The 26,878-nt window shown below is 41.5% G+C and overlaps 1 protein-coding gene across 1 annotated transcript in view; it reads left to right on the top strand.

Moving 5' to 3' along the window:
- LOC126425212 (uncharacterized) overlaps positions 1–26,878 on the top strand; it is a 194,479-nt gene that overhangs the window by 95,253 nt on the left and 72,348 nt on the right. The window contains exon 2 of the mRNA XM_050088167.1: positions 2,751–2,945. Within this exon, the coding sequence (XP_049944124.1) occupies positions 2,751–2,945 (195 nt within the window). The remainder of the gene's footprint in view (positions 1–2,750; positions 2,946–26,878) is intronic.

Raw genomic sequence — 26,878 nt, 5'->3', positions numbered from 1 at the left:
TGAGTTGGTAGAGCACTTGCCCGCGAAAGGCAAATGTCCCGAGTTCGAGTCTCGGTCCGGCACACAGTTTAAATCTGCCAGAAATTTCAAGTGCAATCTAGGCTGTCTCTTTAGTGGGTTTGTCGCATCTTCTAAGTGTTCTGCCAACAAAGCGTAGTCTTTGTTTCGCCTTCCTCACAATATAATCTATGTGGTGTTTCCAATTTAAGTTGCTCATAATTGTAATTCCTAGGTATTTAGTCGAATTGACAGCCCTTAGATTTGTGCGATTTATCGTATGCCCAAAATTCATCGGATTTGTTTTAGTACCGATGTGGATGACCTCGCACTTTTCTGTGTTCAATGCCAACTGCTACTTTTCGCGCCATACAGAAATTCTCTCTCTAGATCATTTTGTAATTGGAATTGTTTGATGATTTTACTAGACGGTAAATTACAGCGTCATCTGCAAACAATCTAAGGCGGCTGCTCAGATTATCAGCTAGATCATTTATGTCAATCAGGAACAGCAGAGGACCTATGACACTACCTTGCGGAACGCCAGGTATCACTTCTGTACTACTCGATGATTCACCGTCTATCACTAGGATCTGTGACATCTCTGAGAGGAAATCACGAATCCAGTCACACAACAAATGTGAACGTAATCTGATTAATAGTCGCTTGTGAGGTACGGTATCAAAAGCCTTCTGAAAATCTAGGAATATGGAATCGATCTGAGATCCCTTGTCAACAGCACTCATTGCTTCATGGGAATAAAGAGCTAACTGCGTTGCACAAGAACGATATTTTCTGAATCCGTGTTGGTTCAAATGGTTCAAATGGCTCTGAGCACTATGGTAATTCTGAGGTCATTAGTCCCCTAGAACTTAGAACTACTTAAACCTAACAAACCTAGCAGTCGCTCAGTTCCAGACTGTAGCGCCTAGAACCGCTCGGCCACCCCGGCCGGCCGTGTTGGTTCAAATGGTTCAAATGACTCTGAGCACGATAACTTCTGAGGTCATCTACATCTACATCTACATCTACATCTACATGATTACTCTGCAATTCACATTTAAGTGCTTGGCAAGGGTTCATCGAACCATACTATCTCTCTATCATTCCACTCCCGAACAGCGCGTGGGAAAAACAAAAACCTAAACCTTTCTGTTCGAGCTCTGATTTCTCTTATTTTATTTTGATGATCATTCCTACCTATGTAGGTGGGCTCAACAAAATATTTTCGCATTCGGAAGAGAAAGTTGGTGACTGAAATTTCGTAAATAAATCTCGCCGCGACGAAAAACGTCTTTTCTTTCATGACTTCCATCCCAACTCGCGTATCATATCTGCCACACTCTCTCCCCTATTACGTGATAATACAAAACGAGCTGCCCTTTTTTGCACCCTTTCGATGTCCTCCGTCAATCCCACCTGGTAAGGATCCTACACCGCGCAGCAATATTCTAACAGAGGACGAACGAGTGTAGTGTAAGCTGTCTCTTTAGTGGACTTGTTGCATTTTCTAAGTGTCCTGCCAATGAAACGCAACCTTTGGCTCGCCTTCCCCACAATATTATCTATGTGGTCTTTCCAACTGAAGTTGTTCGTAATTTTAACACCCAGGTACTTAGTTGAATTGACAGCCTTGAGAATTGTACTATTTACCGAGTAATCGAATTCCAGCGGATTTCTTTTGGAACTCATGTGGATCACCTCCCACATTTCGTTATTTAGCGTCAACTGCCACCTACCACACCATACAGCAATCTTTTCTAAATCGCTTTCCAACTCATATTGGTCTTCGGATGACCTTACTAGACGGTAAATTACAGCATCATCTGAGAACAACCTAAGAGAACTGCTCAGATTGTCACCCAGGTCATTTATATAGATCCCCTAGAACTACTTAAACCTAACTAACCTAAGGACATTACACATCCACGCCCGAGGCAGGATGCGAACCTGACTGTAGTGCCTAGAACCGCTCGGCGAACCCGGTCGGCTCCGTGTTGGTTATGTATCAATAATATCATATGGTATAATATTTTGGGGTAACTCTTCAAGTCAAACAAAAGTTTTTAGAGTCCAAAAGAGTGTAATACGTATTATTTGTGGAGTAAATTCACGGACGTCCTGTAGAAACCTCTTCGAAGAACTGGGTATACTAACTACTGCCTCTCAGTATATTTACTCATTAATGAAATTTGTCCTAAATAATATATCTCTTTTTCCAATAAACAGCTCAGTTCATACATACAATACCAGGAACAAAAATGATCTGCACAAGGACTTAAAAGCACTTACTTTAGTTCAAAAAGGGGTCCACTACTCAGGAACACTCATCTTCAATAATTTGCCAGTAAAAATAAAAAATTTAGTCACAAATAAAGATCAGTTTAAAAGGAGCCTGAAAGACTTACTCCTTCTACTCCACTGACGAATTTTTTAACAGAAACAAATGACGTATTGTATATATTCATAGTATTAGTATTGTTATTTCACTTTTACAAAAATGACATGTTCCACATCCACGAGGATCTCCTCAGCACGGATCAATGGAACGACAAACTAATCTAATCTAATCTAATCTCTAATCTAAGTCATTTTCTTCAAGGTGATTCATAATGTGCGAGTACAGTATATGCTCCAAAATCCTACTGAAAATTGAGGCCAGTGATATGAGTCGGTATAATTCAATGGGATACTCCTATTTGCATTCCTGAATACTGGTGTGACCTGTGCTACTTTGCAGTCTTTAGGAACAGACGGCGAGGGCAGCAGTGTAACGCGCGCGCTGTGGGCAGTGTGTTCCAGGAGATGCTGTACGGGATCTCGACGGGGTTCGGGTCGCCGCAGGTGCCGGTGGCGGAGATCCTGGCGCGCGCCGTGCCCACGCTGCACTCGCCGCAGAAGCCCAAGAGCAGCAACTTCCTGCAGGTGCCCGACATCGAGTCGCCCAGGTACGTGGGAGGCCGCGCCGGGCCCCGCCGCTCGCAGACCGCATATCAATCGACACAGCCTCCGTGAAGTATCTGATGAGCGGATCACCACCACCAGTGCCAAAGTGCTTCCGCTCTGTGAGACACTGCAGACAGGTTTGGAATTTAATCAATGCTACTGGTCCAAGGTTTTCCAAATCCATTAAATATTGTGCTGGTTTCCCAGGTTCCAATTCAGCTACACACTGTGCAAACAGTTTGAAAACTATGATACATTTCGCTGTGTGACGTATACTATACGCAGACAGAAGAGGTACACAGGTTCCTCCTGGTGGATGAGCTGTCATTAGCCTTGGATCGCTTTTGGGGTTGGCGACTCCATCCACAACACAGCCCGACCTAGCAATGGCTGGACATAGGCCGCCAGAATGGGTACAATGATGATGTTTGGTTTTTTGGGGCTCAACTGTGCGGTCATCAGCGCCCGTACAAAGTCTCAATTTTTACAAAGTCCAATTTTTTGACACAATCCAATCTAGCCACTGTCATGAATGATGATGATGATTATGTTGATCATGAAACGATGACGACAACACAACACCCCGTCCCCAGGCAGAGAATAGCCTCAACCCCGCCGGTAATCGAACCCAGTACCCCGTGATTCAGAGGCAGCAACGCTAGCCACTAGCCAATGGAATAGGTGGCACTGTCACGAATGATGATGATGATTATGATGATGATGATGAAATGATGAGGACAATACAAACACCCAGTCCCCAGGCAGAGAATAGCCTCAGCCCGAGCGAGAATCGAACCATGTACCCTGTGGTCCAGATGCAGCAACGCTAGCCCCTAGCCACTGGAATGGGTGAATGGACTGGTACAAAGACTGGTGATCGGGAACTGCATGATACCGCTGCTCCTCCCCCTGCTGGACAAATACCGGCGATAATAAGGTTATGAATATTTTTGCTAGTAAACAGGCCGTCTCCAGCCACAACATACCAGTAACACCCACTGCGCTTCCTAAAAGAATATAAAACGCGTGTCAGTGTTCACGAGAAGTTTTACAGCATAGTTAAGTTCGTTGTAACTTGTGAAGTGCTCTAATTCTCAAATACTGGTTCGGTATAGTCAGAGTACTTCGCGCACATTTTCTGGTTTTAATTATAGGTTATCAGTTCCGCCTTCTTGCAAACACATTTTTTTTCTTTTTACCCAAACATGTTTGAGCGCTTCTGTGCCATCATCTGTGGGTTTCCATTCATTGAAAACTGTAAAAAATGTACATATTTTAGGCTGTAACTGATATGACGAAGTGAGGCCTACATTTTTTATTAAACTGCATGTTGCGGGCTGGCTTGTGAAGTTACAACCTAAAATATATTCATTTTTTACAGTTTTCAGGAAACGAAAACCAACTGATGATGGCACAGAGCTGCTGAAACATGTTTGGGTAAAAAGAAAAAAGTGTCGTTTCAAGAGGGCGGAACCCATAACCTATAATTTAACTGCAAAAGCGGGAAGAAAGGAGAAGAGTTGCAGATCCAAAAGATGAATATTTCGTCTCCCAGCCAGGCATTCCCCAGCAATCTCTACAATAAATACAGGAACACCTTAATGAAACTTCAGAAGACAGCTCTCAAGATGCAGTTTAGTAAAAACTGTAGGCCTAACTTCGTTGACTCGCTAGGGCAGCCGAGCGCGCTAACGCGCTGCTTCCTGGACTCGGGTACGCGCGCCGGCCCCGGATCGAATCCGTCTGGTGAATTAACGACGTGGGCCGGTGTGCCGGACAGCCTGGATGTGGTTTTAGGCGGTTTTCGAAATCCCGCTAGGTGAATACTGGGCTGGTCCCCACGCTCCGCCTCAGTTACATGCGTCGCAGACATTTTAAACACGTTCGCACTCTTTCACGATTTACACTAGATGCAGACTGCTGGGGTACACTGATCCATCCCTGGGGCTACGGGGTGGCGGCAAGAAGGGCATCTGGCCACCCCTCAAACTAACCTTGCCAAATCCGTTCTAACCACGCCGACCCTGCGATCGCTGTGGGACTATGACGTAAGCGAAAGAAAGAAAGAAAGTAGGCCTAACTTTGTTAGATCAGTTACAACCTAAATTCATTCGTTTTTTACAGTTTTCAGTAAACAGAAACCCACTGCTTGTGGCACAGATGTGCTGAAACATGTTTGGATAAAAAGAAAAAAAAACAGCATCTTTGCAAATAGGCGGAACCTATAACCTGTCATTTAACTACAAATGTGAAAAGAAAGGACAAGAGGTGCAGATACAAAAGATGAATATCTAGCTTGAAAACTTGGCTTACTGTGTTAACACTTTAACGTCAGAATATACTTCTTAAAGAGTAGATTTTGGCAGCAGTCAAATTTTGAAATTTGGCCAATAATTATTCGAAATATTGAAAATCAAATTTTAGATGTCTTGAAAGCCTGCAACTGCAACAGCACATCCCTGTGCCCTGTTTTGCTGTTAGGTAATATAGATTGGAGTAATATAGATTACAGATGACAGAAATGAACAAGGTGGTGTGTATTTGTTTTATCGACCGGCAGCAGGCTTCGGCAGAGTCAACTGTAGTATAGTGGTTCAAATGGCTCTGAGCACTATGGGACTTAACTGCTGTGGTCATCAGTCCCCTAGAACTTAGAACTACTTAAACCTAACTAACCTAAGGACATCACACACATCCAAGCCCGAGGCAGGATTCGAACCTGCGACCGTAGCGGTCACGCGGTTCCAGCCTGTAACGCCGAGAACCGCACGGCCACTCTGGCCGGCTGTGGATATAGACTAGAGAGATAGAAAGATAAGGTGATTTACACAAAACGAAAAAGTGTTTTAATGAGTAGGGAATTAGGAGACGGACTAGATGAGCATCGGAAGGGGGGTAAAGCAAGAAGTTCGCTATCACCAAAGCTGTTCAGTATATATGGAGAATAATTGGAAGAGAAATAATAAAGACTACAAAATGCAGTCAGAAGATGAGCTGTAGCAGATGTTGAAGAGTATTGCAAGGAGTGGCAAAGAGTATTGGATGAAGAAAAATATAGGAAAGACAAAAGCGATGAGAAGAAGCAAGAAGAAAGCGCCAATTAATGTATTCTTAGATGAAAAGTAAAATCCTTTCTGCACCTTGGAAGACTAATGACATGGAATGGAAGCTGTAGAGAAGAAATAAGGAGGACATTTATGGGAAAGAGAGAATTTGAAACGGTGAAGCAGTTACTAATATGTAGAAGAATTCCGACAGAGCGCAGGAAAGATATGCTAAATGTTACCCCTGGAGCTATACAGCAGTGAATCGTGAATCATTGCCAGTTAACAAGAAAGAAGAAAAGTTTTTCAGAAAGTTTTGAAATGTGGCTATGGAGAAGAATGCTTAAGGTGGAGTGGATTGACAGACTGAAGAATGGACAAGTAATGAAGAAAATAGGGGAAAAAATAAGATCATTTGAAGTGATCAAGAAAATAAGATCTTGGCTAGGATGTATACTGCTTTGGAATTGTCTGCACAAATGGTTGTAGAGGGAAAAGTGGAAGTTGTGATAGGAATAGTTAGGAAGAGATTTGGAATGATGGGTGACAGTAGAAGAGGCCGAACATACAAACAGATGAAGGAAGATGCTGAGAATGGGACATGATGGAGAGACTCCAGAAACACGGATACGCTAAAGAAGAAGAATATATATTATTTTCCTGTTTTAGTCCAATGCGTTTTGGAGATACAACCCATTTTCACGGACTGCATTGGCGTTATTTGTTTATTACATGTGTTTCAGTTTATGACCTAGCAGTAACTGAACGACATAGTTATCAGTTGTACGTGAGAAATATCTCAGACGATAGAAACGAAATAAGTAAAGTATTACTAACTTTTGGCTTCATTTGCTTTATTTATTTCTTTTATGTCGCCTCAGATTTTTTGTGGCGTAAAATTAACAGCTATTTCTTTCTTTTGCTGAACTAAACTACGTCCGAACTGGCCTTGGAAAGCACAACGGTACCGACCGGCCGCCGTGTCAGCCTCAGCTCACAGGCGTCACTGGATGTGTAGATGGAGAGGCATGTGGCCAGCACACCGCTGTCCCGGCCGTATGTCAGTTTACAAGACCGGAGCCGCCTCTTCTCAATCAAGAATGTCCTCAGTTTGCCTCACAAGGGCTGACTGCATCCCGTTCGTTCCCTTTACTGCTAGAAGATACACTGAAGCAGACGTAACGCCCCACAACCATAATGTAATCCGTGAAAACGAAATTATACCTCCGAAACGCAATCGATAAAAGAGGCAAATAAAACACATCGACTGTAGACGGCGTTTTAGTAACAAAAATATTCCTAACCTACATACAAGCTACACTCACGGACATCTCTTCATGGAATATTTGTTATTAGCTGACATAGATAATTTTTTTTTTCACCACCGGGAATGGATCTGGCCCCCTCCAGAGGGCATTAGCATTAGCGACCTTGACCATCTTGTAGGTTCCATTCTTAGAAATCGAACACCAACATGAACACTGTGCACTGTCTTTTACAGCGAAAGAGGAGCTCCCTGTAAAACCAATGTTGACCAACAAGACTGGCAATGTTATTCAGATCAATAGCGCTGTACCAACGCTACGTACAAGGCACACAACAGACCAATATCTCACAATATCGTGGGCTTCGTCGTACCAGATATGCCGCAGACGTAAAAGAGGTCTAATAAAGTTACTGTCAACATCGGACTCCGAAAGCTCTTTTACTCTCTAATCATATAAACTGAATCATCTCAGTTCTGAAACCATTACATCTCAGACACCGTCTATACCGATTCAGGTTCGAAATCCTGGGGCAAATGATAACCTCCTTGCAACACAAAATAAGTCTGTTTCCGAAGACGAGTTACAACATATTAAAACGTATTATTAATTTTCCCAAATTCTATACGAACTAAAACAAGATTCAGTTACATATTATGCCCTGCCTTATTTAATAACTGATCAGTTTTGATCTCGTTGAAATAATGGTGGCAAAAATCTGTTAGCCGAGATATATGTTTGTGTTTATTTGAACTCTGTTCTCTATTGTCTACTGTTTCATGCAAATAACAATCTATCTCCAAATTATTTACCTCGATACATAACCATTACTGCAATGTGGAAAGTTCGCAAGATTCTGCTGAATGAAAATGAATTTCCTTCTGATTTGATAAAGGAAGGAAGAAGGTGTGATGCTACCGACAGTAAAAACCACATTCACAACCAAATCGCTAACTGGCAACAGAATCATTTAGTCTTTACGTGAGCCGATATCAGTAAGTGGGAGCCCAGCATTTCAAAATCTCAGTAACCTTACCCCATTAATCTAGTATGCCGAGTAAAACATACAGTAATGAGGCAAATAAATTATAAAACTTTGTCAGAATAGGCTGTACCAATATATGTGACACTGATACAGCAGGTATTAAAAAATTATACTGTCTTGGACTATGTAATATGTTCACACAAACCTAATATTTTAAACGTTTTTCAAGTGTTATATTTTTAATATTTTTATGCATTTTATGTGCTTATGATTAGTTGTTTTTTCGATGAATGTACTCTCAGCATCGATGTTATCTTGATTATATATGTGTGAAGGTCATTATTTCAATTAATCGCCACATCACATCCAAACAGCAAGCATGTAAAACTAAGACCGTGATTGGCTACGAATTCCATGTAATACTGTTAGATATGTGCGTTGTTACTTTGGAAACTGACTAGTGTGGGTAAAATTACATTAATTAAACTCGACTAATCACTTTAAAACCTTGCTACAAAAAAATCAATTTCTTTATAAACAATTTCTGTACTTGGTGGTTTTTGTGCAGTGATCAATATGATGTTTGCTATTTGGATATTGTGATTTTGTATACACCAGTTACAACAGATAGCGATGGAAAACGCAAATAAATATGTTGAAACATTTTTCTCTTCCCTAAAACTAAAAAAAAGTTACATTGAATATAGTGAAATGATTCCATGCATTCCTACTGTGATGGTTGATCTCAGTATATAGAAACCTTCCTGCTAGAAACTCGAATTATTTTCTGGCCAGAGGATGTGTGACAATCGTTAGGAAGCATGTACTGTAATTTATTCTCCCCTCTTCCGCCACATGATTTCTGAAGACATACAACGTCGTATCTGAATAACATTATGCCATTTGCATCTTTCGCCATTTCTTACGAAAAACAACATCTGGAACTGCTCATTTCCATAAAAACGGAAGCCCCCCCTTACAAAATTCCGATTTTTAGAATCCACCTACTTCATACCGCGTTCCATATAGGGACGTTCCAAAGTCTTCCATCAATACTATTCAGGTGTAAAACTGCACTGAAAAAATACCATCAATAAGGTATATAGTCCCTTCTCCCTATCTGAATTCTCTACAGGCAAACACCCATTCATTCGCCTGGATTAAAGTAGTTCGCGAAGGAGTGAGAATTTCTTATGTAGTCCTATGGTAAGCTTATTTTAGTAAGTTTTCTACTGGAAAAATGTTCTCCTATGACGACATTCGATAGCTAGGAGAGAGAGGAGAAAGCGATATCTCTACGATCGTAAAAATAGTTACACGTGTATTAAGTGTTGGCCGATTGCTACCAATACACCATCTTATGCGATATTTGCTGTGCAGTTTCGAGAGACTTTGGACCAACGTGAATCGCGTTGTCATGAAATTTTACGGAGAACATTGAAGTTGTTGTGTCAGTGAACGCTTGATCTTTGCAAGTGCTCTTTTAGAAAATCTGGTTTCAGTAACTTCGACAATTACGCTGAGTGTATTGACATCCTATGGTCTACAGTCGCTACTATATGTCTGTATAAACTGTATACTGCACTTTGTCCTCTTCTTTTTCTTCATACTTATTGTCGATTTTAGGTCAGTGACTGGGTATCTGTTCCTTAAAGCTGTAATGCGGATTTCTGAAAAAAAGAGTACCAGGTTTAATAAAAAAACACTTAACAATGGTACTGAGTTTTGCATATCAGGTTTGTTTTCTTATACATACAGTTTAATTAACAAAACTTGGATATCACTTACTTCTACAAAAAGTTAAAGAAATCATTCACATCACAAACATGAATATCACTTGTTCATTTTCTTGTGATAACGTGAAATTCTTTTTTTAGGATAAACCACATCTTGTAGCAGTTGCTGCAATTCTGCTGTTTAATTTCTTTAACTTACAGCTACAAGTAGTTGTGACAATATACAACATAGTATAAAGAAAATGTTCTGCAAGAAAAACTACATACAACTGATAAATAAATGTTCCTGGGGATACAAAATGTTCAGTGCTATAGACGGTCATTTTATCATCATGTCATTTTTATTATTAAGGGTTCCTTTTTTAATGTAAGTAATTTGCAGGACGTAATTGTAGTGGTTAGCTGTGCATCAACTTTTGTTAAACCTTGTAATTCACTGAAATTCAGTTCAATAACGGATTTAGTTTTAAAAAGTGCGTAGCATACAAGTTTTGTAATTGTGAAGTTGCAGGTTCGAATATTATTAGTGCCAACTTTTTTTTCTTTACTTTCGTTTAATTGTGTGTCTATTATCAAATGGAAATGTTGATTAACAAATGTTAAATTATAATGTTTGAAAAAATTAACATTTTTTATTCTTAATAGCTGGTCGTATGATTATAAATTAAAATGAGTTTTTGTCAAATGAAAAAAAAGGTATCCATATGAATGCTCAATCTCCGAAATAAGATGGTGTATTTTATTTCTGCTTAAAGTTTTGAATTTATGCGCCAAATTTTTATTTATTGTGAACACCCACATTTACAAGTCATTGGTTACTAAAAGTAAAAGTAAAATTTTGTTACTTTTATTAAAGATTTATTATTTGTCAATTAATATTTCCATTTGTTGAAGTGTACAGAGTTTAAATGAAAGCAAAAGAATGTTGCTCCTAACTAGCTTCGAGCGACCATCTTTTACGATTGCATTACTTTAACGCTACACACTCAGATATCAGGGACTGGGTTAATAAGTCCGATACGTTTCACACGTAACAGTACTTGGAAATCTTAGTCTTCAAAGGAAATTTATGCCTGGACATTACGAAGGAAATTGAAGAGAGACGATCGGCAAGGTTTCCTTGTAAGCAGATTGGAACATATGTCAGGAAACAGTAGGGCATATCCAAGACTGAGGGAAATCGTAACAATTTCGCGTTTTTAACTCTGCCACTGTTAAAGCTTGTTACGTGGTTAACTGCAAAAATTGTTCGATACGGAAACCAAGATGTTTGAGCCACACATTACGTTTGTTCCACACGTTCTTGTAACGTGTAGTCTACCTAGACCTTTTCATCTTTCTGCATATACGTCAGCACACATTTTTTTTCTGTACAGCTGGGTCTGCAGCTTGAAATACGTCGAAATACAACATTTTAAATTGAATCTTCCAAGTTAGTTGCTAACAGTTTTATTATATTTAGTACAAAATGCCTATTTCAGCAGAACTGAAATTCTCAAGTACATGTCTAATTGGGCGCGACGTACGTATTACACCACTGATGAATCCTTTTGTCCATTGTTGCCGTTCTCGTAACGATAAAATAAAACCACGATTATTTGATAGCTACTTGACAGTTCCCCATGACTCTGCATGTTTACATGCTTGGTAAACATGTAGCATGTTCAGATGTGTCCATATTTGGTAAACATATGGCGTCACCGAGACCTGTCGACTAGCCGTCAAATTACTGCGTGATAACTAACAACTGATCGAATGTGAAAGTCTCGGGCAGGTAGAAATGTACTTGACATTGGAAAGACTGACGAAATGGGCCTAGTGAAAGAAATAATAAAATTATTAGCAGCTAACTTGGAGGATTCAGTTTAAAATATCTTCACATATACAACCGACAGTACAATGCATGGAGCAAATTACTTGTAATCATGTAATTGCATTATCTGACACTCATTTTCTGCCGAAAATACACACAGAGCGAAATTTTGTTAAAAATGTTTTCCGTTGTTAGTGTACAAAAATCGGGCTGCAAGCGTCTAGACCAGGAATTATTCTTTGTTCTCCGTTTAAATAAAAGGAAACTGTTGTAACTGGTACCCGTTTATCAATGTTTTTATCTAACTCTTGTCGTTTCTTTCTACAAATTACCTGTTTTAGTATTTGTTCTTTTTTCAACGATTCTAATCATTCATTTTTTCAGAATGCTCTATTAATCACAATTTTTTTACTTATATATGTGTGTTTTTAATATATTTCTCACACAGTCTGCACCACACAAACTTTTTTTTACTCACTAAAATAAGATGACATTTTTCCCCTTTTGTCTTTTTCCCCTGTTTTTCTGTGACTGTATTTCCAGTTGTATTTGTTCACGTCTCTCCGTCAACCTGGCGTAGATTCCGCTGCATGCTTTACCCTTGTCCACAGTTTGACGCTGTGCATGGCTTTGTGTGGTTTCGGCTTCAGTCGCTTTTCGCTTTATCAGGCTTCAAGCTTCTGCCTGAAGAAGGGACGAACTAGTATAGAAATTATTTCTACTCTCCAAATTGACTTCCCCTTCCTGTACATTGTGTTAGCAAACGTAAGACGCATTGTCTAACATTTGTAACACACCATGCGGCAGTAAGAACATCTCCCAATGTGGAACGACACAGTTAAATTCATTTTCACGTCAGTAGACAGCGTGTCTTTCTTTCAATTTCAGCTAGAAGTCGGGCAAAAAAAATTAGTGTCCGTAAATTTAAAAGGAAAGTCAGAAAAACGCAACAGACTCAAGAAAAGAACAATGATTCAAGGGAAAAGGTGTTGGTGTTGTTACTACAGTTTTGCTGCACAGAGTTGGAATAGAAAAAAAATTGTCACATTTTAGGACTTTTATCACATAATGAAATTTGCAAATTTCATAATGAGATAAAAATCCTAAAATGAGAAAAAAATTTTTTTTTTCTATTCCAACTCTGTGAAGCAAAACTGTAGTAACAACACCAACACATTTTCCCTTGAATCATTGTTCTTTTCTTGAGTCTATTAAAAAAATACTGCCCATGTGAGTTTATATATCACTTATAAACTCACATGGGAAGTATTTTTTTTAATATAATCTGCACCGGTTGAAAATGTTAAAATTTTTAGGTGCCTTGCACCAAGATCCAATAAAATCGGTAATTTTTTTTATATAGAAGGCTGTGGATGGCTGTGTTATAAAGATTAAATTACGTGTTTGTATTGGTAGCACTGTCAAAAACAGTATCTTATCGTTTCATAGTATAAACATGCGTTGTATGCCGAAGTGCTAACGTCATACTTTACTTTTTGAGAGATTTACCAGTGACTGATGAACTACAGCACTATTATGGGATGGCCATTAGAAATAATACTGAGGATTTGTTGAAAATGAAGCAGGCAGTATGGGCTACCTTCTTCCACAGACTGTCAAATGATGAAAAATCAGGACACCACCTTTGCCCTCCTGAACCTGATTCATGGTGCAATTACCGCAATGCCCAGTACTCAAACAGTTCATACAGCCATAAACATTCCATCCCAGCAGCAGTCATGGATATCATAAAACCAATGTATAGAGACCTGACAAATCCTGAAATAGTGAAGAAGTGTCTGCATGGTCAGACTCAAAATCCCAATAAGTTATTCAATAATCTTATATGGACTCGCTTACCAAAAAATGTTCTTGTTGGAATTAAGACACTAAAGTGGGGGGTCAGTGAGGCTGTTATCGCTTTTAATGACGGCAACATAAGTAGGGTGTAAGTGCTACAGCATATGAGAATTAATCCTGGAGCAAACTGCATCAGAGAACTTGAACGGATGGACAAGGTTCGCATTGATAAAGCAGAGTATGTAGCACAGTTGGCCACTAAGGAGTCCAGAAAGAAGAAAAAACTTGGAAAAAGATCAAGAGGCTGATATACAGTATGGTGCAGGGTGCTTCTGAGCCACTAAAAATTAAAAATTGAGCATATATTGAGTTACAGTCTTTTGAAACTGTAGAAGCCGTTCCTGAAAATTTACATTTTCTGTTGCATTTTCCCCTAAATCTCAGAAACCACTTCGAGTAGAGAATTCAAAATTTCAGGGATTAATACATATCCTGAGCCTACTGAACTAAAAGAAGAACATAATGTTACGTATGATTAAAATTATTTAGGATAACGTACAAAAAAGCACACAAAATTTTAATCGTGTAATTAAAAAATTGTATGTCCGAAAAAAGTGGCTGAAATGCAATTATTGTAGTTCAGTAGACTCAGAACACACAGTTTAATGTCCTGTAAAGGTTTGATGTCAATGGCTATAGTGGTTCCTGAAATACAGGGAAACCAAGTCACTAAATTTAACATTGTCGAGATAGAGCGTTCCAACTCTCCTTACATCAGTGGCGCTAGAATTTTCTTGCGTTATCTCCATGCAGCAGAATGTCTAAAAATGGGACAGAAATTGATACTGTAGTAGTTCAAGAAGGCAGCTGGGGCACCTTCATTTATAAGACATACCACAACAGTAGCCACTGGGAGACTGCAGGCAGATCAAATCCGGCAGAGGCGGGCAGGTGCTAGATGTTTATTTTTTCTTGAACAAGAATTTAACGATTCAGAATATTGACATGGCTGAAGGCTGCAACGCGAGCCGCTTTCCAGTGTCTGCGGTTTGCGCTCTTGTCCAAACGATAGTCCCATGGCTGCATTCCAACTGAGATGTCTTTGCTGCAGTGATTGGGATAGTGAAATCAGTGATAAATGTCTCGAGTTTCATGCAGGTAGGACATTCAGGCCCAGTAGTAATATGTTTGAGAGCCACGAAACAACATGAGCCATACCGATACTGTGTGCATTATAATGCGCACCAGCAATGTAGCGACGCAGGGCGCTGTGGCGTAAGTACAAGATGTATCAAAAAGCTGGCTGACGTACGCACTTGTCGTGTGAATTTTCCATCCACTGACCATCTAGAGCACCAATAACGGGTGTGATATGCAATCCGGAGATATACCGGTTCTCCATAATTTTGATCAAACAGTCCAGCATAGTTTTTTTGGGTAGATCGAGTGACATATACTACACTCATGCTCACAAATTAAGGATAATGCTGATACATGATGAAACAACGCTCTGGTGGGCGGTTTGCGGGTTTAAATCACCTCGGGGTATGACCGTGCGGTGCATTTGACCTGCGGTCGTCACACAGTGGCGCTGGCAGGTGTGTTGGTGCATGTCAGAGTACGGTGCAGCGAGTAAGTGTGCAGACGTTTCCAGACGTTCTAATGGTGAATGTGTGTTGAAAATGGCTCAAAGAACACATACAGGTGTTATGAGGGGTGGAATACTAGGGCGACTGGAGGCTGGTCAAACACAGCAGGTCGTAGCATGGGGCCTCCGTGTGCCACAGAGTGTGATCTCAAGATTATGGCAGACAGGAAACGTGTCCAGGCGCTATAGTACGTGACGCCTACAGTGTACAACACCACAAGAAGACCGATATCTCACCATCAGTGACCGCAGGCGGCCACGGAGTACTGCAGGTTGCCTTGCTCGGGACCTTACCGCAGCCTGCAACACTTGTCTCCAGACACACAGTCTACAGACGATCAAACAGACATGGTTTATTCCCCGGAGACCTGCAAGGTGCATTTCACGGACTCCTGGTCACAGGAGAGCCCGTAAAGTCTGGTGTCAAGAACACAGTACATGGTCATTGGAACAGTGGTCCCAGGTTATGTTCACGGACGAGTCCAGGTATAGTCTGAATAGTGATTCTCGCCTGGTTTTCATCTGCCGTGAACCAGGAACCAGATACCAACCCCCTAATATCCTTGAAAGGGACCTGTCTGGAGGTCGTGGTTTGATGGTGTGGGCGGGATTATGATTGGTGCACGTACACCCCTGCATGTATTTGACAGAGGAACAGGTCAGGTGTATCGGGACGCCATTTTGCACCAATATGTTCGTCTTTTCAGGGGTGCAGTGTATCCCACTTTCCTCCTGAAGGATGATAACGCACATCCCCACCGAGATGCCATCGTGGAGGAGTACCTTGAAACAGAAGATATAAGGCGAATGGAGTGGCCTGTCTGTTCTCCAGACCTAAATCTCATCGAGCACGTCTGGGATGCTCTCGGTCGATGTATCGCTGCACGTCTCTAAACCCCTACGACAGTTTAGGAGCTCCGACAGGCACTGGTTCAAGAATGGGAGGCTATACCGCAGCAGCTGCTCGACCACCTGATCCACAGAATGCCAACTGTTGTGCAGCCTTTGTACGTGTGCATGGTGATCATATCACATATTGATGTCGGGGTACATGCGCAGGAAACAGTGGCGTTTTGTAGCACATGTGTTTCGGGACGGTTTTCTGAACTTATCACCAATACCGTGGACTTACAGACCTGTGTTGTGTGTGTTCCCTATGTGCCTATGCTATTAGCGCCTGTTTTGTGTAGTGCCACGTTGTGTGGCACCACATTCTGCAATTATCCTTAATTTATGAGCATGAGTGCAGAAGCACTGCTCGTCGTGATACTCAAATGTCACCTTGCGGGCACGTGAAATGGTAAGAACAGGTGCATTGACGCAAGTTATGGGATACCGTTATGCACATATACAGATGGCGGTAGTATCGTGTACAAAAGAGCCGTGTATTGGCGGAGTTGTCATTTTTACTCGGGTAATTCATATGAAAACGTTTTCGACCTTATTATGGCTACACGACGGAAATTAAGAGACTTCGAACGCTGAATAGTAGCTGGAGCTAGACGCATGGGACATTCCCTTTCGAAAATCTTTAGGGAAATCAGTATTACAACAGTATCAACAATGGGCTGAGATGACCAGATTTCAAGCATTACCTATCGCCGTGGGCAACACGGTGTCCGGCGGCAGTCACTTAACGGCCAAGACCAGCGGCCTTTGCGTAGAGTTGTCAGTGCTAACAGACAAGCAACACTGTGTGAAATAACTGCAGAAATCAATGTGGGATGTACGACGAACGTATCCGTCGGACAGTGTGGCGAAATTTGGCGTTAATCGGGTATGGCAGCAAACGACCGACGAGAGTGCATGTCTTAAGAGCGTGGTATCGCCTGCAGCGCCTCTCCTGTACTCGTGGTCATATCGGTTCGACCGTAGACGATTTGAAAATCGTGACCTGGCCTGATGAGTCTCGATTTCAGTTGGTAAAAGTTGACGGTAGGGTTCGAGCGTGGCACAAACCTCACGAAGCCATGGATCCAGGGTGTCGACAAACTACTGTGCAAGCTGGTGGTGACTCCACAATGGTGTGAGCTGTGCTTACAAGGAATGGACGGGGTCCTCTGGTCCACCTGAACCAATCATTGACAGGCTACTTTGAGAAAATCTGCAGCCATTCATCGGCTTGATGTTGCCATACAACGCTGGAATTTTCCCGGATGACAATGCGCCATGTCGCAGGGCCACAATTGTTAGCGATTGCTTTGAAGAACGTTCTGGATAATTCGAGCGAATGATTTGGCTACCCAGATCGCCAGACATGAATTCCATCGGACATTTATGCGACTTAATCGAAATTTCAATTAATGCGCAAAATCCTGCGCCGGCAATGCTTTCGGAGTTATGGGCGCCTATAGAAATCGTAGTCTACGGATAGCATCTTTGATTATTAATCAAAACGTCCTCGGTCCCGAGTTCGAACCCCGCCATCGCTTAAATTATGAATAAAAAATCAACAGCGTTGGCGGCCGAAGTCTTCCGGTATATCAAATAACCCTCATTCTGACAACGGCCTTGTCAATGAGGTCGGAGGAGTGGGCAGAGTACATGGCACTCTCTGCACCTTGGGGTGGGAAACTGCCGATAAAGGCTGAAGATTCAAATGGCTCTGAGCACTATGGGACTTAACATCTTAGGTCATCAGTCCCCTAGAACTTAGAACTACTTAAACCTAACTAACCTAAGGACATCACACACGTCCATGCCCGAGGCAGGATTCGAACCTGCAACCGTAGCAGTCGTGCGGCTCCGGACTGAGCGCCTAGAACCACTCGGCCACTCCGGCCGGCAAAGGCTGAAGAATCAGCAACGATCAACGGCATGAGCATGCAGAAGAGCAAAGACAAAAAAATGTGTTTCCACAAGACATGTGGCCTGTAACTAAGAGTCATGATGATCTCTCCATTGGCAAAAGATTCCGGAAAGGACCTCCATTCGGATCTCCGGGAGGGGACTGCCAAGGGGGAGGTGACCACGAGAAAAATACTGAATAAGCAGCGAAACGATAACATTCTAAGAGTTGGGGCGTGGAATGTCAGAAGTTTGAAAGTTGTAGGAAAGACAAAAATCTGAAAAGGGAAATGCTAAGGTTCGATTTACATATAGCAGAAAATGGTATAACGAGAGTAGGATTCGTTATGAATAGGAAGGTAGGGCAGAGAGTGTGTTAGTGTGAACAGTTCAGAGGTAGGACTGTTCTCATCAGAATGGATTGCAAACCACCACCGACAACGATAATTTAGGTATACATGCCTATGTCGCAAGCTGAAGATGAAGACATAGAGAAAATGTATGAGGACATTGAACGGATAATTCAGTAAATAAAGGGAGAGGAAAATCTAATAGTGATTGGGGACTGGAATTCGTTTGTGGGGAAAAGAGTAGAAAAATTGGTTACGGAAGAATATGGGCTTGGTACTAAGAATGTGTGTATGTGAATTCCTAAGGGACCAAACTGCTTATGTCATCTCGGTCGGTACTAAGAACGAGAGAGGGGAAAGACTAATTGATTTCTGCAATAAATATCAGCTAGTAATGGCGAATACTCTGTTCTAACATCATAAGAGGAGGAGGGATACAGGGTGTCCCATTTTAATCTATACCGGCCTATATCTCTGGAGCGGCAAAAAAAAAAAAAAAAAAAAAAAAGTCTCTAGTAAAAGTTTTAAGGTTTGAAGAGGTCATGGAGTGGTTACCTCGAAATGACCTTGAACCCTGTTTTCAAGCAATGGTTTGTCGCAGGGGGCACTTCATTGTAGCTTTCCCAGGTTACCAGCATCTCAAGAACGAGGCGAGACCTGGAAAAATTTACAAGTTTACGAAAATTTCACCTTTGGACAGAGTTCAGAAACCATACAAGATTTTCACTGAAATTTTTTTCCGCTCTCACTTCGTTCTCGAGGTACCGGTAACCTTAGAAAGCTACAATGAAGTGCCCCCCTGGCGAAAAAACCATTGTTTTTTCGGAAAAAATGTTTCCTTCAGACATTGCGTATTTTTTCACGTAGAATACGAATATATCATAAAAAATAGGCGTTACCATTTGCCACAAATGAACTCGACCTTGGTTTGACTTTGAAAACAGGGCTCATAGTCATTTCGAGGTAACCACTCCATGGCCCCTCCAAACGTTACAAACGTCTAGCAAGCTAGAGACTTTTTTTACAGAATTGAGCCGGTCCAGAGATATCGGGCGGTATAGATTAAAATGGGACACCCTGTATATGGAAAAGACCGGGAGATATAGGGAAGATTTCAGTTGGATTACATTATGGTCAGACAGAGATGCTCAAGTCAGATACTAGGCTGTAAGGAGTACCCAGGAGCATATGCAGAATCGGATCCAAATTTCGGATTCATGAAGAATAGGTTGAAGTTCAAAGAGACTAGTCAGGGAGAATCAATACGCAAAGAAGTGGGATTTGGATCTACAAAGGAATAGCGAGATACGCTTTAAGTTTTCCCATTTTATAGATGCTGCGATAAGGAAATGCTCAGAGGGCAGTTCAATTGAAGAGGAATATACATCTCTAAAAAGAGAAGTCATAGGAGTTAGAAAGAAAAACATAAGTACAAAGAACGTATCTGCGAAGAAACCATGGGTAACAGAAGAAATACTTCAGTTGAAAAAATGGCTCTGAGCACTATGGGACTCAACTGCTGAGGTCATTAGTCCCCTAGAACTTAGAACTAGTTAAACCTAACTAACCTAAGGACATCACAAACAGCCATGCCCTAGGCAGGATTCGAATCTGCGACCGTAGCGGTCTTGCGGTTCCAGACTGCAGCGCCTTTAACCGCACGGCCACTTCGCCCGGCAAATACTTCAGTTGATCCATTAGATAAGGAAGTAAAAGGTGGAAAGAGTACATGAAGGCCTCTATGAGGGGAAAGATCTGTCTGATGTGATAGAAAAAGAAAGAGAAGTCGATTTAGAAGAGATGGGGATCCCGTATTGGAATCAGAATTTAAGAGAGCCTTGGAGAACCTAAGATAAAATGAGGGAGAAGGGATAAATAACATTCCATCAAAATTTCTAAAATCATTGGGGCGAAGTGGCACCAAAACGACCACTTCGATGCATAGAATGTATGAGTGTGGTGATATATTATCCGAGTTTCAGAGAAAGGTCATTCAGTTCAGAAGACTGCAAGATCTGACAGCTGGTGACAAGAATAATATACAGAAGAATGGAAAAGAAAATTGAAAATATGTTAGATGACGACAGTTCGGCTTCAGGAAAAGTAAAGGCACTAGAGAGTCAGTTCTGACATTGCGGTTGATAATGGAAGCAAGACTAAAGAAAAATCAAGACGCTTTCACAGGATTTGTTGACCTGAAAAAAGTGTTCGAAATTCTGAGAAAAACCGGGATAACCTATAGGGAGAGGCGGATAATATACGATATGGACATGAACCAAGAGGGAATAATAAGAGCAGGCGACCAAGAACGAAATGCTCGGATTAAAAAGGGTGTAAAACAGGGATGTAGTCTTTCGCCTCTACTGTTCTATCTGCACCTCGAAGTATCAATCAAGCAAACAACAGGATATCATTGATAAGATTTGCTGATGACGTTCCTATCCCCAGTGAAACTGAAGAAGAATTGCAGGATTTGCTGAGTGGATGAATAGTATATAGAGCACAAAATACGGATGGAGAGGAAATCGAAGAAAGGCGAAAGTAATGAGAAGTAGCTGAAATAAGAACTGAGAGAAACGTAACATCAAGACTAGGGGTCACGAAATAGATGAAGGTAAGGAATTCTGCTATCTAAGCAGCAAAGTAACCCATGATGGATGGAGCAAGGCCGTCATAAAAAGCAGACCAGCAATGGCAAAAAGGGCATTTTTGGCCAAGAGAAGTCTGCTAGTATCAAACATAGGCCTCTGTTTGAGGAAGAAATTTCTGTGAAAGTACGTCTGTAGTACAGCATGATACGGTAGTGAGACACGGACTGTGGAAAAACGGGAACAGAAGAGAATCGAAGCATTTGAGATGTTATACTACAGACGAATGTTGAAAATTAGGTGGATTGATAAGGTAAGAAATGCGGAGGTTCTGCGCAGAATCTGAGAGGGAAGGAATATGTGGAAAGCAATGAGAAGGAGAAGGGACTGGATGATAGTACATCTGTTAAGACATCAGGGAATGACTTCCATGGTAGTAGAGGAAGCTGTAGAGGGCAAAAATTGTAGAGGAAGACAGAGATTGGAATACATCCAGCAAATAATTGCGTTGGTTGCAAGTGCTACTGGGAGATGAAGAGGTTGGCACAGGAGAGGAATTCGTCGCGGGCCGCATCGAACCAGTCAGAAGACGAGGCAGCGTAGCTCATTATTTTTGCAAGGGACTTCGAACGACTTGTTGAGTCTACGGCACGTCGAGCTACTGCATTACGCCGGGCAAAAGCGGGTCTGACACGATATTAAGTGGTATCCCATGACTTTTGTGACCTCAAATGTCTTACGTCATATGTGTACATAATATTCAATTCGCGATGTAAGCGTTGTTCAGTTACACTATTTCGTCGTCAACTGCGGCCTTCAGTCAGCCAAGTGCCGGTGCGTGTACTCTTCAGGGCCTCTTCAGTCGACAAATTACCGTGTACTCTTCAGGGCCTCTTCAGTCGACAAATTACCATGTATCCTATATTGTGTGCTAGTCTGATTTCTAAATTAGTTTCTTAGTATTTTACTTTACCCCTTTTCCTTTCTTTTTAAACAAATCGCCCGATGGTGACTTGCTAAAAAGTCGAAAGCGGCAATGACATAGTTCGGTGATGTGAGTCTAAAATATGTAAGGGGCAGTCAAATAAAAACGAGACCAACTAATATAAGGAACATGGTGCGGGCATTGGTAACGCAGGTATGTGTGCGTATGGAAGTGCCCTCTATTGGGAATCAAGAAGGAACCGTGCGAACGTTCATTCCTGAGCCATTCACTGCCTGTTAGATGTGCTCGATGTGAGGTCAGCCAGTCCTGTGTGCATCCAGCGTCTACATCTACATCTATAAACCACCGTGAGGTGCATCGCAGAAATTACGACCTATTGTCCTAGTTATTAGGTTTTCTTCCTGTTCCGTTCACAAGAATTATTGTTTGAATGCCTCTGTGCGGGCAGTAATTATTCTAATCTTATCCTCACGATCCCAGTGTGAGCGATACGTAGGTGGTTGTTGTATATTCCTTGAGTAATCATTTAAAACTGGTTCTTGAAACTTTGTTAACAGACTTTCTCGGGATAGTTTACGTCCACCTGCAAGAGTCTTCCAGTTGAGTTCCTTCAGTATCTCTGTGACACTCTCCCACGGATTAAATAAACATGTGACCATTCGTGCTGTCCTTCTCTGTATACGTTCAATACCCCCTGTTAGTACTATTTATTGAGTGTCCCACACACTTCAGCAATATTCTAGAACCAGTCACACGGGTGATTTGTAAGCAATCTCCTTTGTAGACTGATTGCACTTTCCCAGTATTCAACCAGTAAACTGAGGGCTACCACCTGCTTTTCTCACAACTGATCATATGTGATCATTCCATTACGTATCCCAACAAAGTGTTACACACAGCTATTTGTATGAGTTTGTCGATTCCAACAGTGACTCATTGATATTACAGTCATTGGACACTACGTTTTTCGTTTTGTGAAGTGCAAAATTTTACATTTATGAACATTTAGAACAAATTGCCAGTCTGTATCACGTTGAAATCTTATCAAGATTACTGAATATTTATGCAGCTTCTTTCAGATAGTACTAAAAATACTGATTTTCCTATTAATATTGTCTGCAAGGTCAAATGGTTCAAATGGCTCTGAGCACTATGGGACTTAACATCTGAGGTCATCAGTCCCCTAGAACTTAGAACTACTTAAACCTAACTAACCTAAGGACATCACACACATCCATGCCCGAGGCAGTATTCGAACCTGCGACCGTAGCAGTCGCGCGGTTCCGGACTGAGCGCCTAGAGCCGCTAGAACACCGCGGCCGGCCAACATAGGTGAAAATCAACAGTCGATATCACAATAGCATTTGTTTACTGACAGTTTTCGGCTTATGTCAAAGCCATCCTCAGAATTTTCGGGCCCCTATGGCTGCTGATGGTGGTTCCTCAGTTTTTTTTTTTTTTCCTTTTAAGTCGTTTTCTGACTGGTTTGATGCGGCCCGCCATGATTTCCTCTCCTGCGCCAACCTCTTCATCTCAGAGTAACACTTGCAACCTACGTCCACAATTATCTGCTGGACATATTCCAATCTCTGTCTTCCGCTACAGTTTTTGCCCTCCACAGCTCCCTCTAGTACCATGCAAGTCATTCCCTGATGTCTTAATAGATGCCCTATCATCTTGTTCCTCCTCTTTGTCAGCGTTTTCCTCGCCCTATCAGTCCATCTAATTTTCAACATTCGTCTGTAGCGTAACATCTCAAATGCTTCGATTCCCTACTGTTCCGGTTTTCCCACAGTCCATGTTTCACTACCATACAAGCTGTGCTCCAAACGTGTATTATTAGAAATTTCTTCCTCAGGTTAAGGCCCATGTTGCATACTAGCAGACTTCTCTTGGCCGGGAATGCCCTTTTTGCCAGTCCTAGTCTGCTTTTGATGTCCTCCTTGCTCCGTCCGTCATTGGTTATTTTGCTGCCTAGGTAGCACAATTCCTTAATTTCATCTACTTCGTGACCATCAATCCTGATGTTAAGTTTCTCTTTGTTCTCATTTCTGCTACTTCTCATTACTTTCGTCTTTCTTCGATTTACTCTCAATCCGTATTTTGTACTTATTAGAGTGTTCATCCATTCAGAAGATACTATAATGCTTATTCACTTTCACTCAGGACAGAAATGTCATTAGCGAATGTATCACTAATATCCTTTCATCTTGAATTTTAACTCCACTCCTAAATCTTTCTTTTATTTCCATCTCATTGCTTCTTCGATGTACAGATTGAGAAAGTCTACATTCCCGTCTTACACCCGTTTTAATCCGCCGCATTTCGTTCTTGGTCGTCTACTCTTATTATTCCCTCTTGGTTCTTGTCCATATCGTATATTACCCTTCTCTCTCTATAGCTTACCCCTATTTTTCTTAGAATTTCGAACACCTTTCACCATTTTATATCGCCGAACGCTTTTTACAGGTCGACAAATCCTATGAACACGTCTCGATTTTTCTTTAGTGTTGCTTCCATTATCGACCACAACGTTGGAATTGCCTCTCTGGTGCCTTTACCTTTCCTAAATCCAAACTGATCTTCATCTGGCACATCCACAGTTTTCTTTTCCATTCTTCTGTATGTTATTCTTCTCTGTTGCTTGGATGCATGAACTATTAAGCTGACTGTGCGATAAGTCTCACTTGTCGGCTCTTGCAGTCTTCGGAATTGTGTCGATGATATTATTCCGAAAGTCAGACGATATATTGCCAGACTCATACATTCTACACGCCAACATGAATACTCGTTTTGTTACCACTTCCCCCAGTGATTTTAGAAATTCTGGTGGAATGTTATCTATCCCTTCTGTCTTATTTGATGTTAAGTTCTTCAAAGTTCTCTTAAATTCTGATTCTAATGCTCGATCCCGCATCTTTTCCCTATGTATTCCTGTTTCTTCTTGTATCACATCAGACAAATCTTCCCGCTCATAGAGGCCTTTAGTGTACTCTTTCCACCTATCCGCTTTCTCCTCTGCATTTAACAACCTAATTCCGGTCGCATTCTTAATGTTACCATCCTTGCTTTTAATTTCACCGAAGATTGTTCTGACTTTCCTATATGCTGAGTCAGTTTTTCCGACAATTGTATCCTTTTAGATTTCTTTACGTTTTTTATTAATCCATTTCGTCTTAGCTTCCCTGCACTTTCTATTTATTTCATTCCTCAGTGACTTTCATTTCTGTATTCCTGAATTTCCCTGAACATTTTTGTACTTCCTTCTTTCATCGATCAGCTGAAGTACTTCTGTTACCCGTAGTTTCTTCGCAATTACCGCCTTTGTACCTAAGTTTTTCTTTCCGACTTCTGTGGTGGGCCTTTTCAGACATGTCCATTCAACTATACTTCCTAGTGAGCTATTCTTTATTTCTTTATCTTTAGCCTTAGAGAACTTCAAGCGTATCTCGTCATTCCTTAGACTTCCGTATCCCCCTTCTTTGCATGTTGACTCTTCCTGACTAATCTTCAACCTACTATCACTACTGAATTGTGATCTTATATCTGCTCCTGGATAAGCCTTAAAATCCAGTATCTGATTTCGAAATCTCTGTCTGACCATGATGTAATCTAACTGAAATCTTCCCGTATCATCCGCCCTTTTCCAAGTATACCTCCTCCTCTTGTGATTCTTAAACAGAGTATTCGCTGTTACGAGCTAAAATCTATTACAGAACTAAATTAGTCTTTCTCCTCTGTCACTTCTTGTCCCAAGTCCATGTTCTATTGTAACCTTTTCTTCTGCTCCTTCCCCTAGAACTGCAATCCATTCCCCCATGACTATTAGATTTTCAGAACTCAGAAAAATGAGCTGCCACAAGGCAGCGTGATTGATCCCCTATTATTCAACATCTATACCAACGATCAACCTATCCCTGGAGGAACACGAAGCTTTATTTATGCTGAAGACTGCGCTATCACTACTCAGGCTGACTGTTTTGAGACTGTAGAAGATAAGCTATCAAAATCTTTGGAAGAATTCACTGTTTAATATTAAGGGAATTACTTGAAACCCAATCCTGCCAAGACTCAGACCTGCGCTTTCCACCTGAAGAATAAGCAGGCAAATAGATCCTTAAATATATCCTGGGGAGGCATCGTACTCGAACATATCCTATTCCCACATATCTTGGAGAAATTCTGGATCGCGCGCTAACATATAAAAAGCATTGTCTAAACACCAAACAGAAAGTGGCAGCCAGAAATAACATAGTGCGAAAATGGACAGGTACATCATAGGGTGTTAATACATGCACTGTGCGCTCAAGCGCGCTTGCTCTATGTTATTGCACTGCTGATATACATGTTCGGTATGCTAGAAGTCCAGTCATGCCAGGAACGTAGATGTGGCTCTAAATGAGTCTTGCCGTATTATCACGGGTTGTTTAAGACCTACTTCTGTGGACAAACTCCACTGCCCCGTTGGCATAGCTCCTCTCGAAATCAGACGTGAGATAGCTGCGAAATATGAGAAAAGTAAGGCCACGACAAAGAAAGCCCATACACTATAATGGTCGTCAGCTCGCACATCCTAGGCTGAAATCAAGAAAGAGCTTCTTGACAACTGCTGAGACTCTCATCGAGAATCCAAATGCGGCAAGGATCTCGCGATGGCGGGAAAAATGGAAAAATGTCGGTATTTGGGAGAATGGACGGCTCAAAAGGAAGAACTTCCCCCTGGACATTCGAAGAAGTGGTCAATATGGAAGTCTCTCAATAGATTACGATCAAACACAACAAGATGCAAGACCAGTCTGTGGACTTGGGGTTTCTCTGTGGACTGTTCTTTGCCAGTGTGGCGTTGAGCAGACTAACAGCCATTTCCTTCAGTGTTCCTCATCACCAACCACCTGCACCATGCAAGGAAATGGAAATGTCGTGTGGCTAGGGCCTCCCGTCGGGTAGACCGTTCGCCTGGTGCAGGTCTTTCG

The sequence above is a fragment of the Schistocerca serialis genome, chromosome 10 (assembly GCF_023864345.2).
Source record: "Schistocerca serialis cubense isolate TAMUIC-IGC-003099 chromosome 10, iqSchSeri2.2, whole genome shotgun sequence".
NCBI lineage: Eukaryota > Metazoa > Arthropoda > Insecta > Orthoptera > Acrididae > Schistocerca > Schistocerca serialis.
The sequence above is the reverse complement of the archived record's forward strand: the minus strand, read 5'-3'. Positions and strand labels throughout refer to the sequence as shown.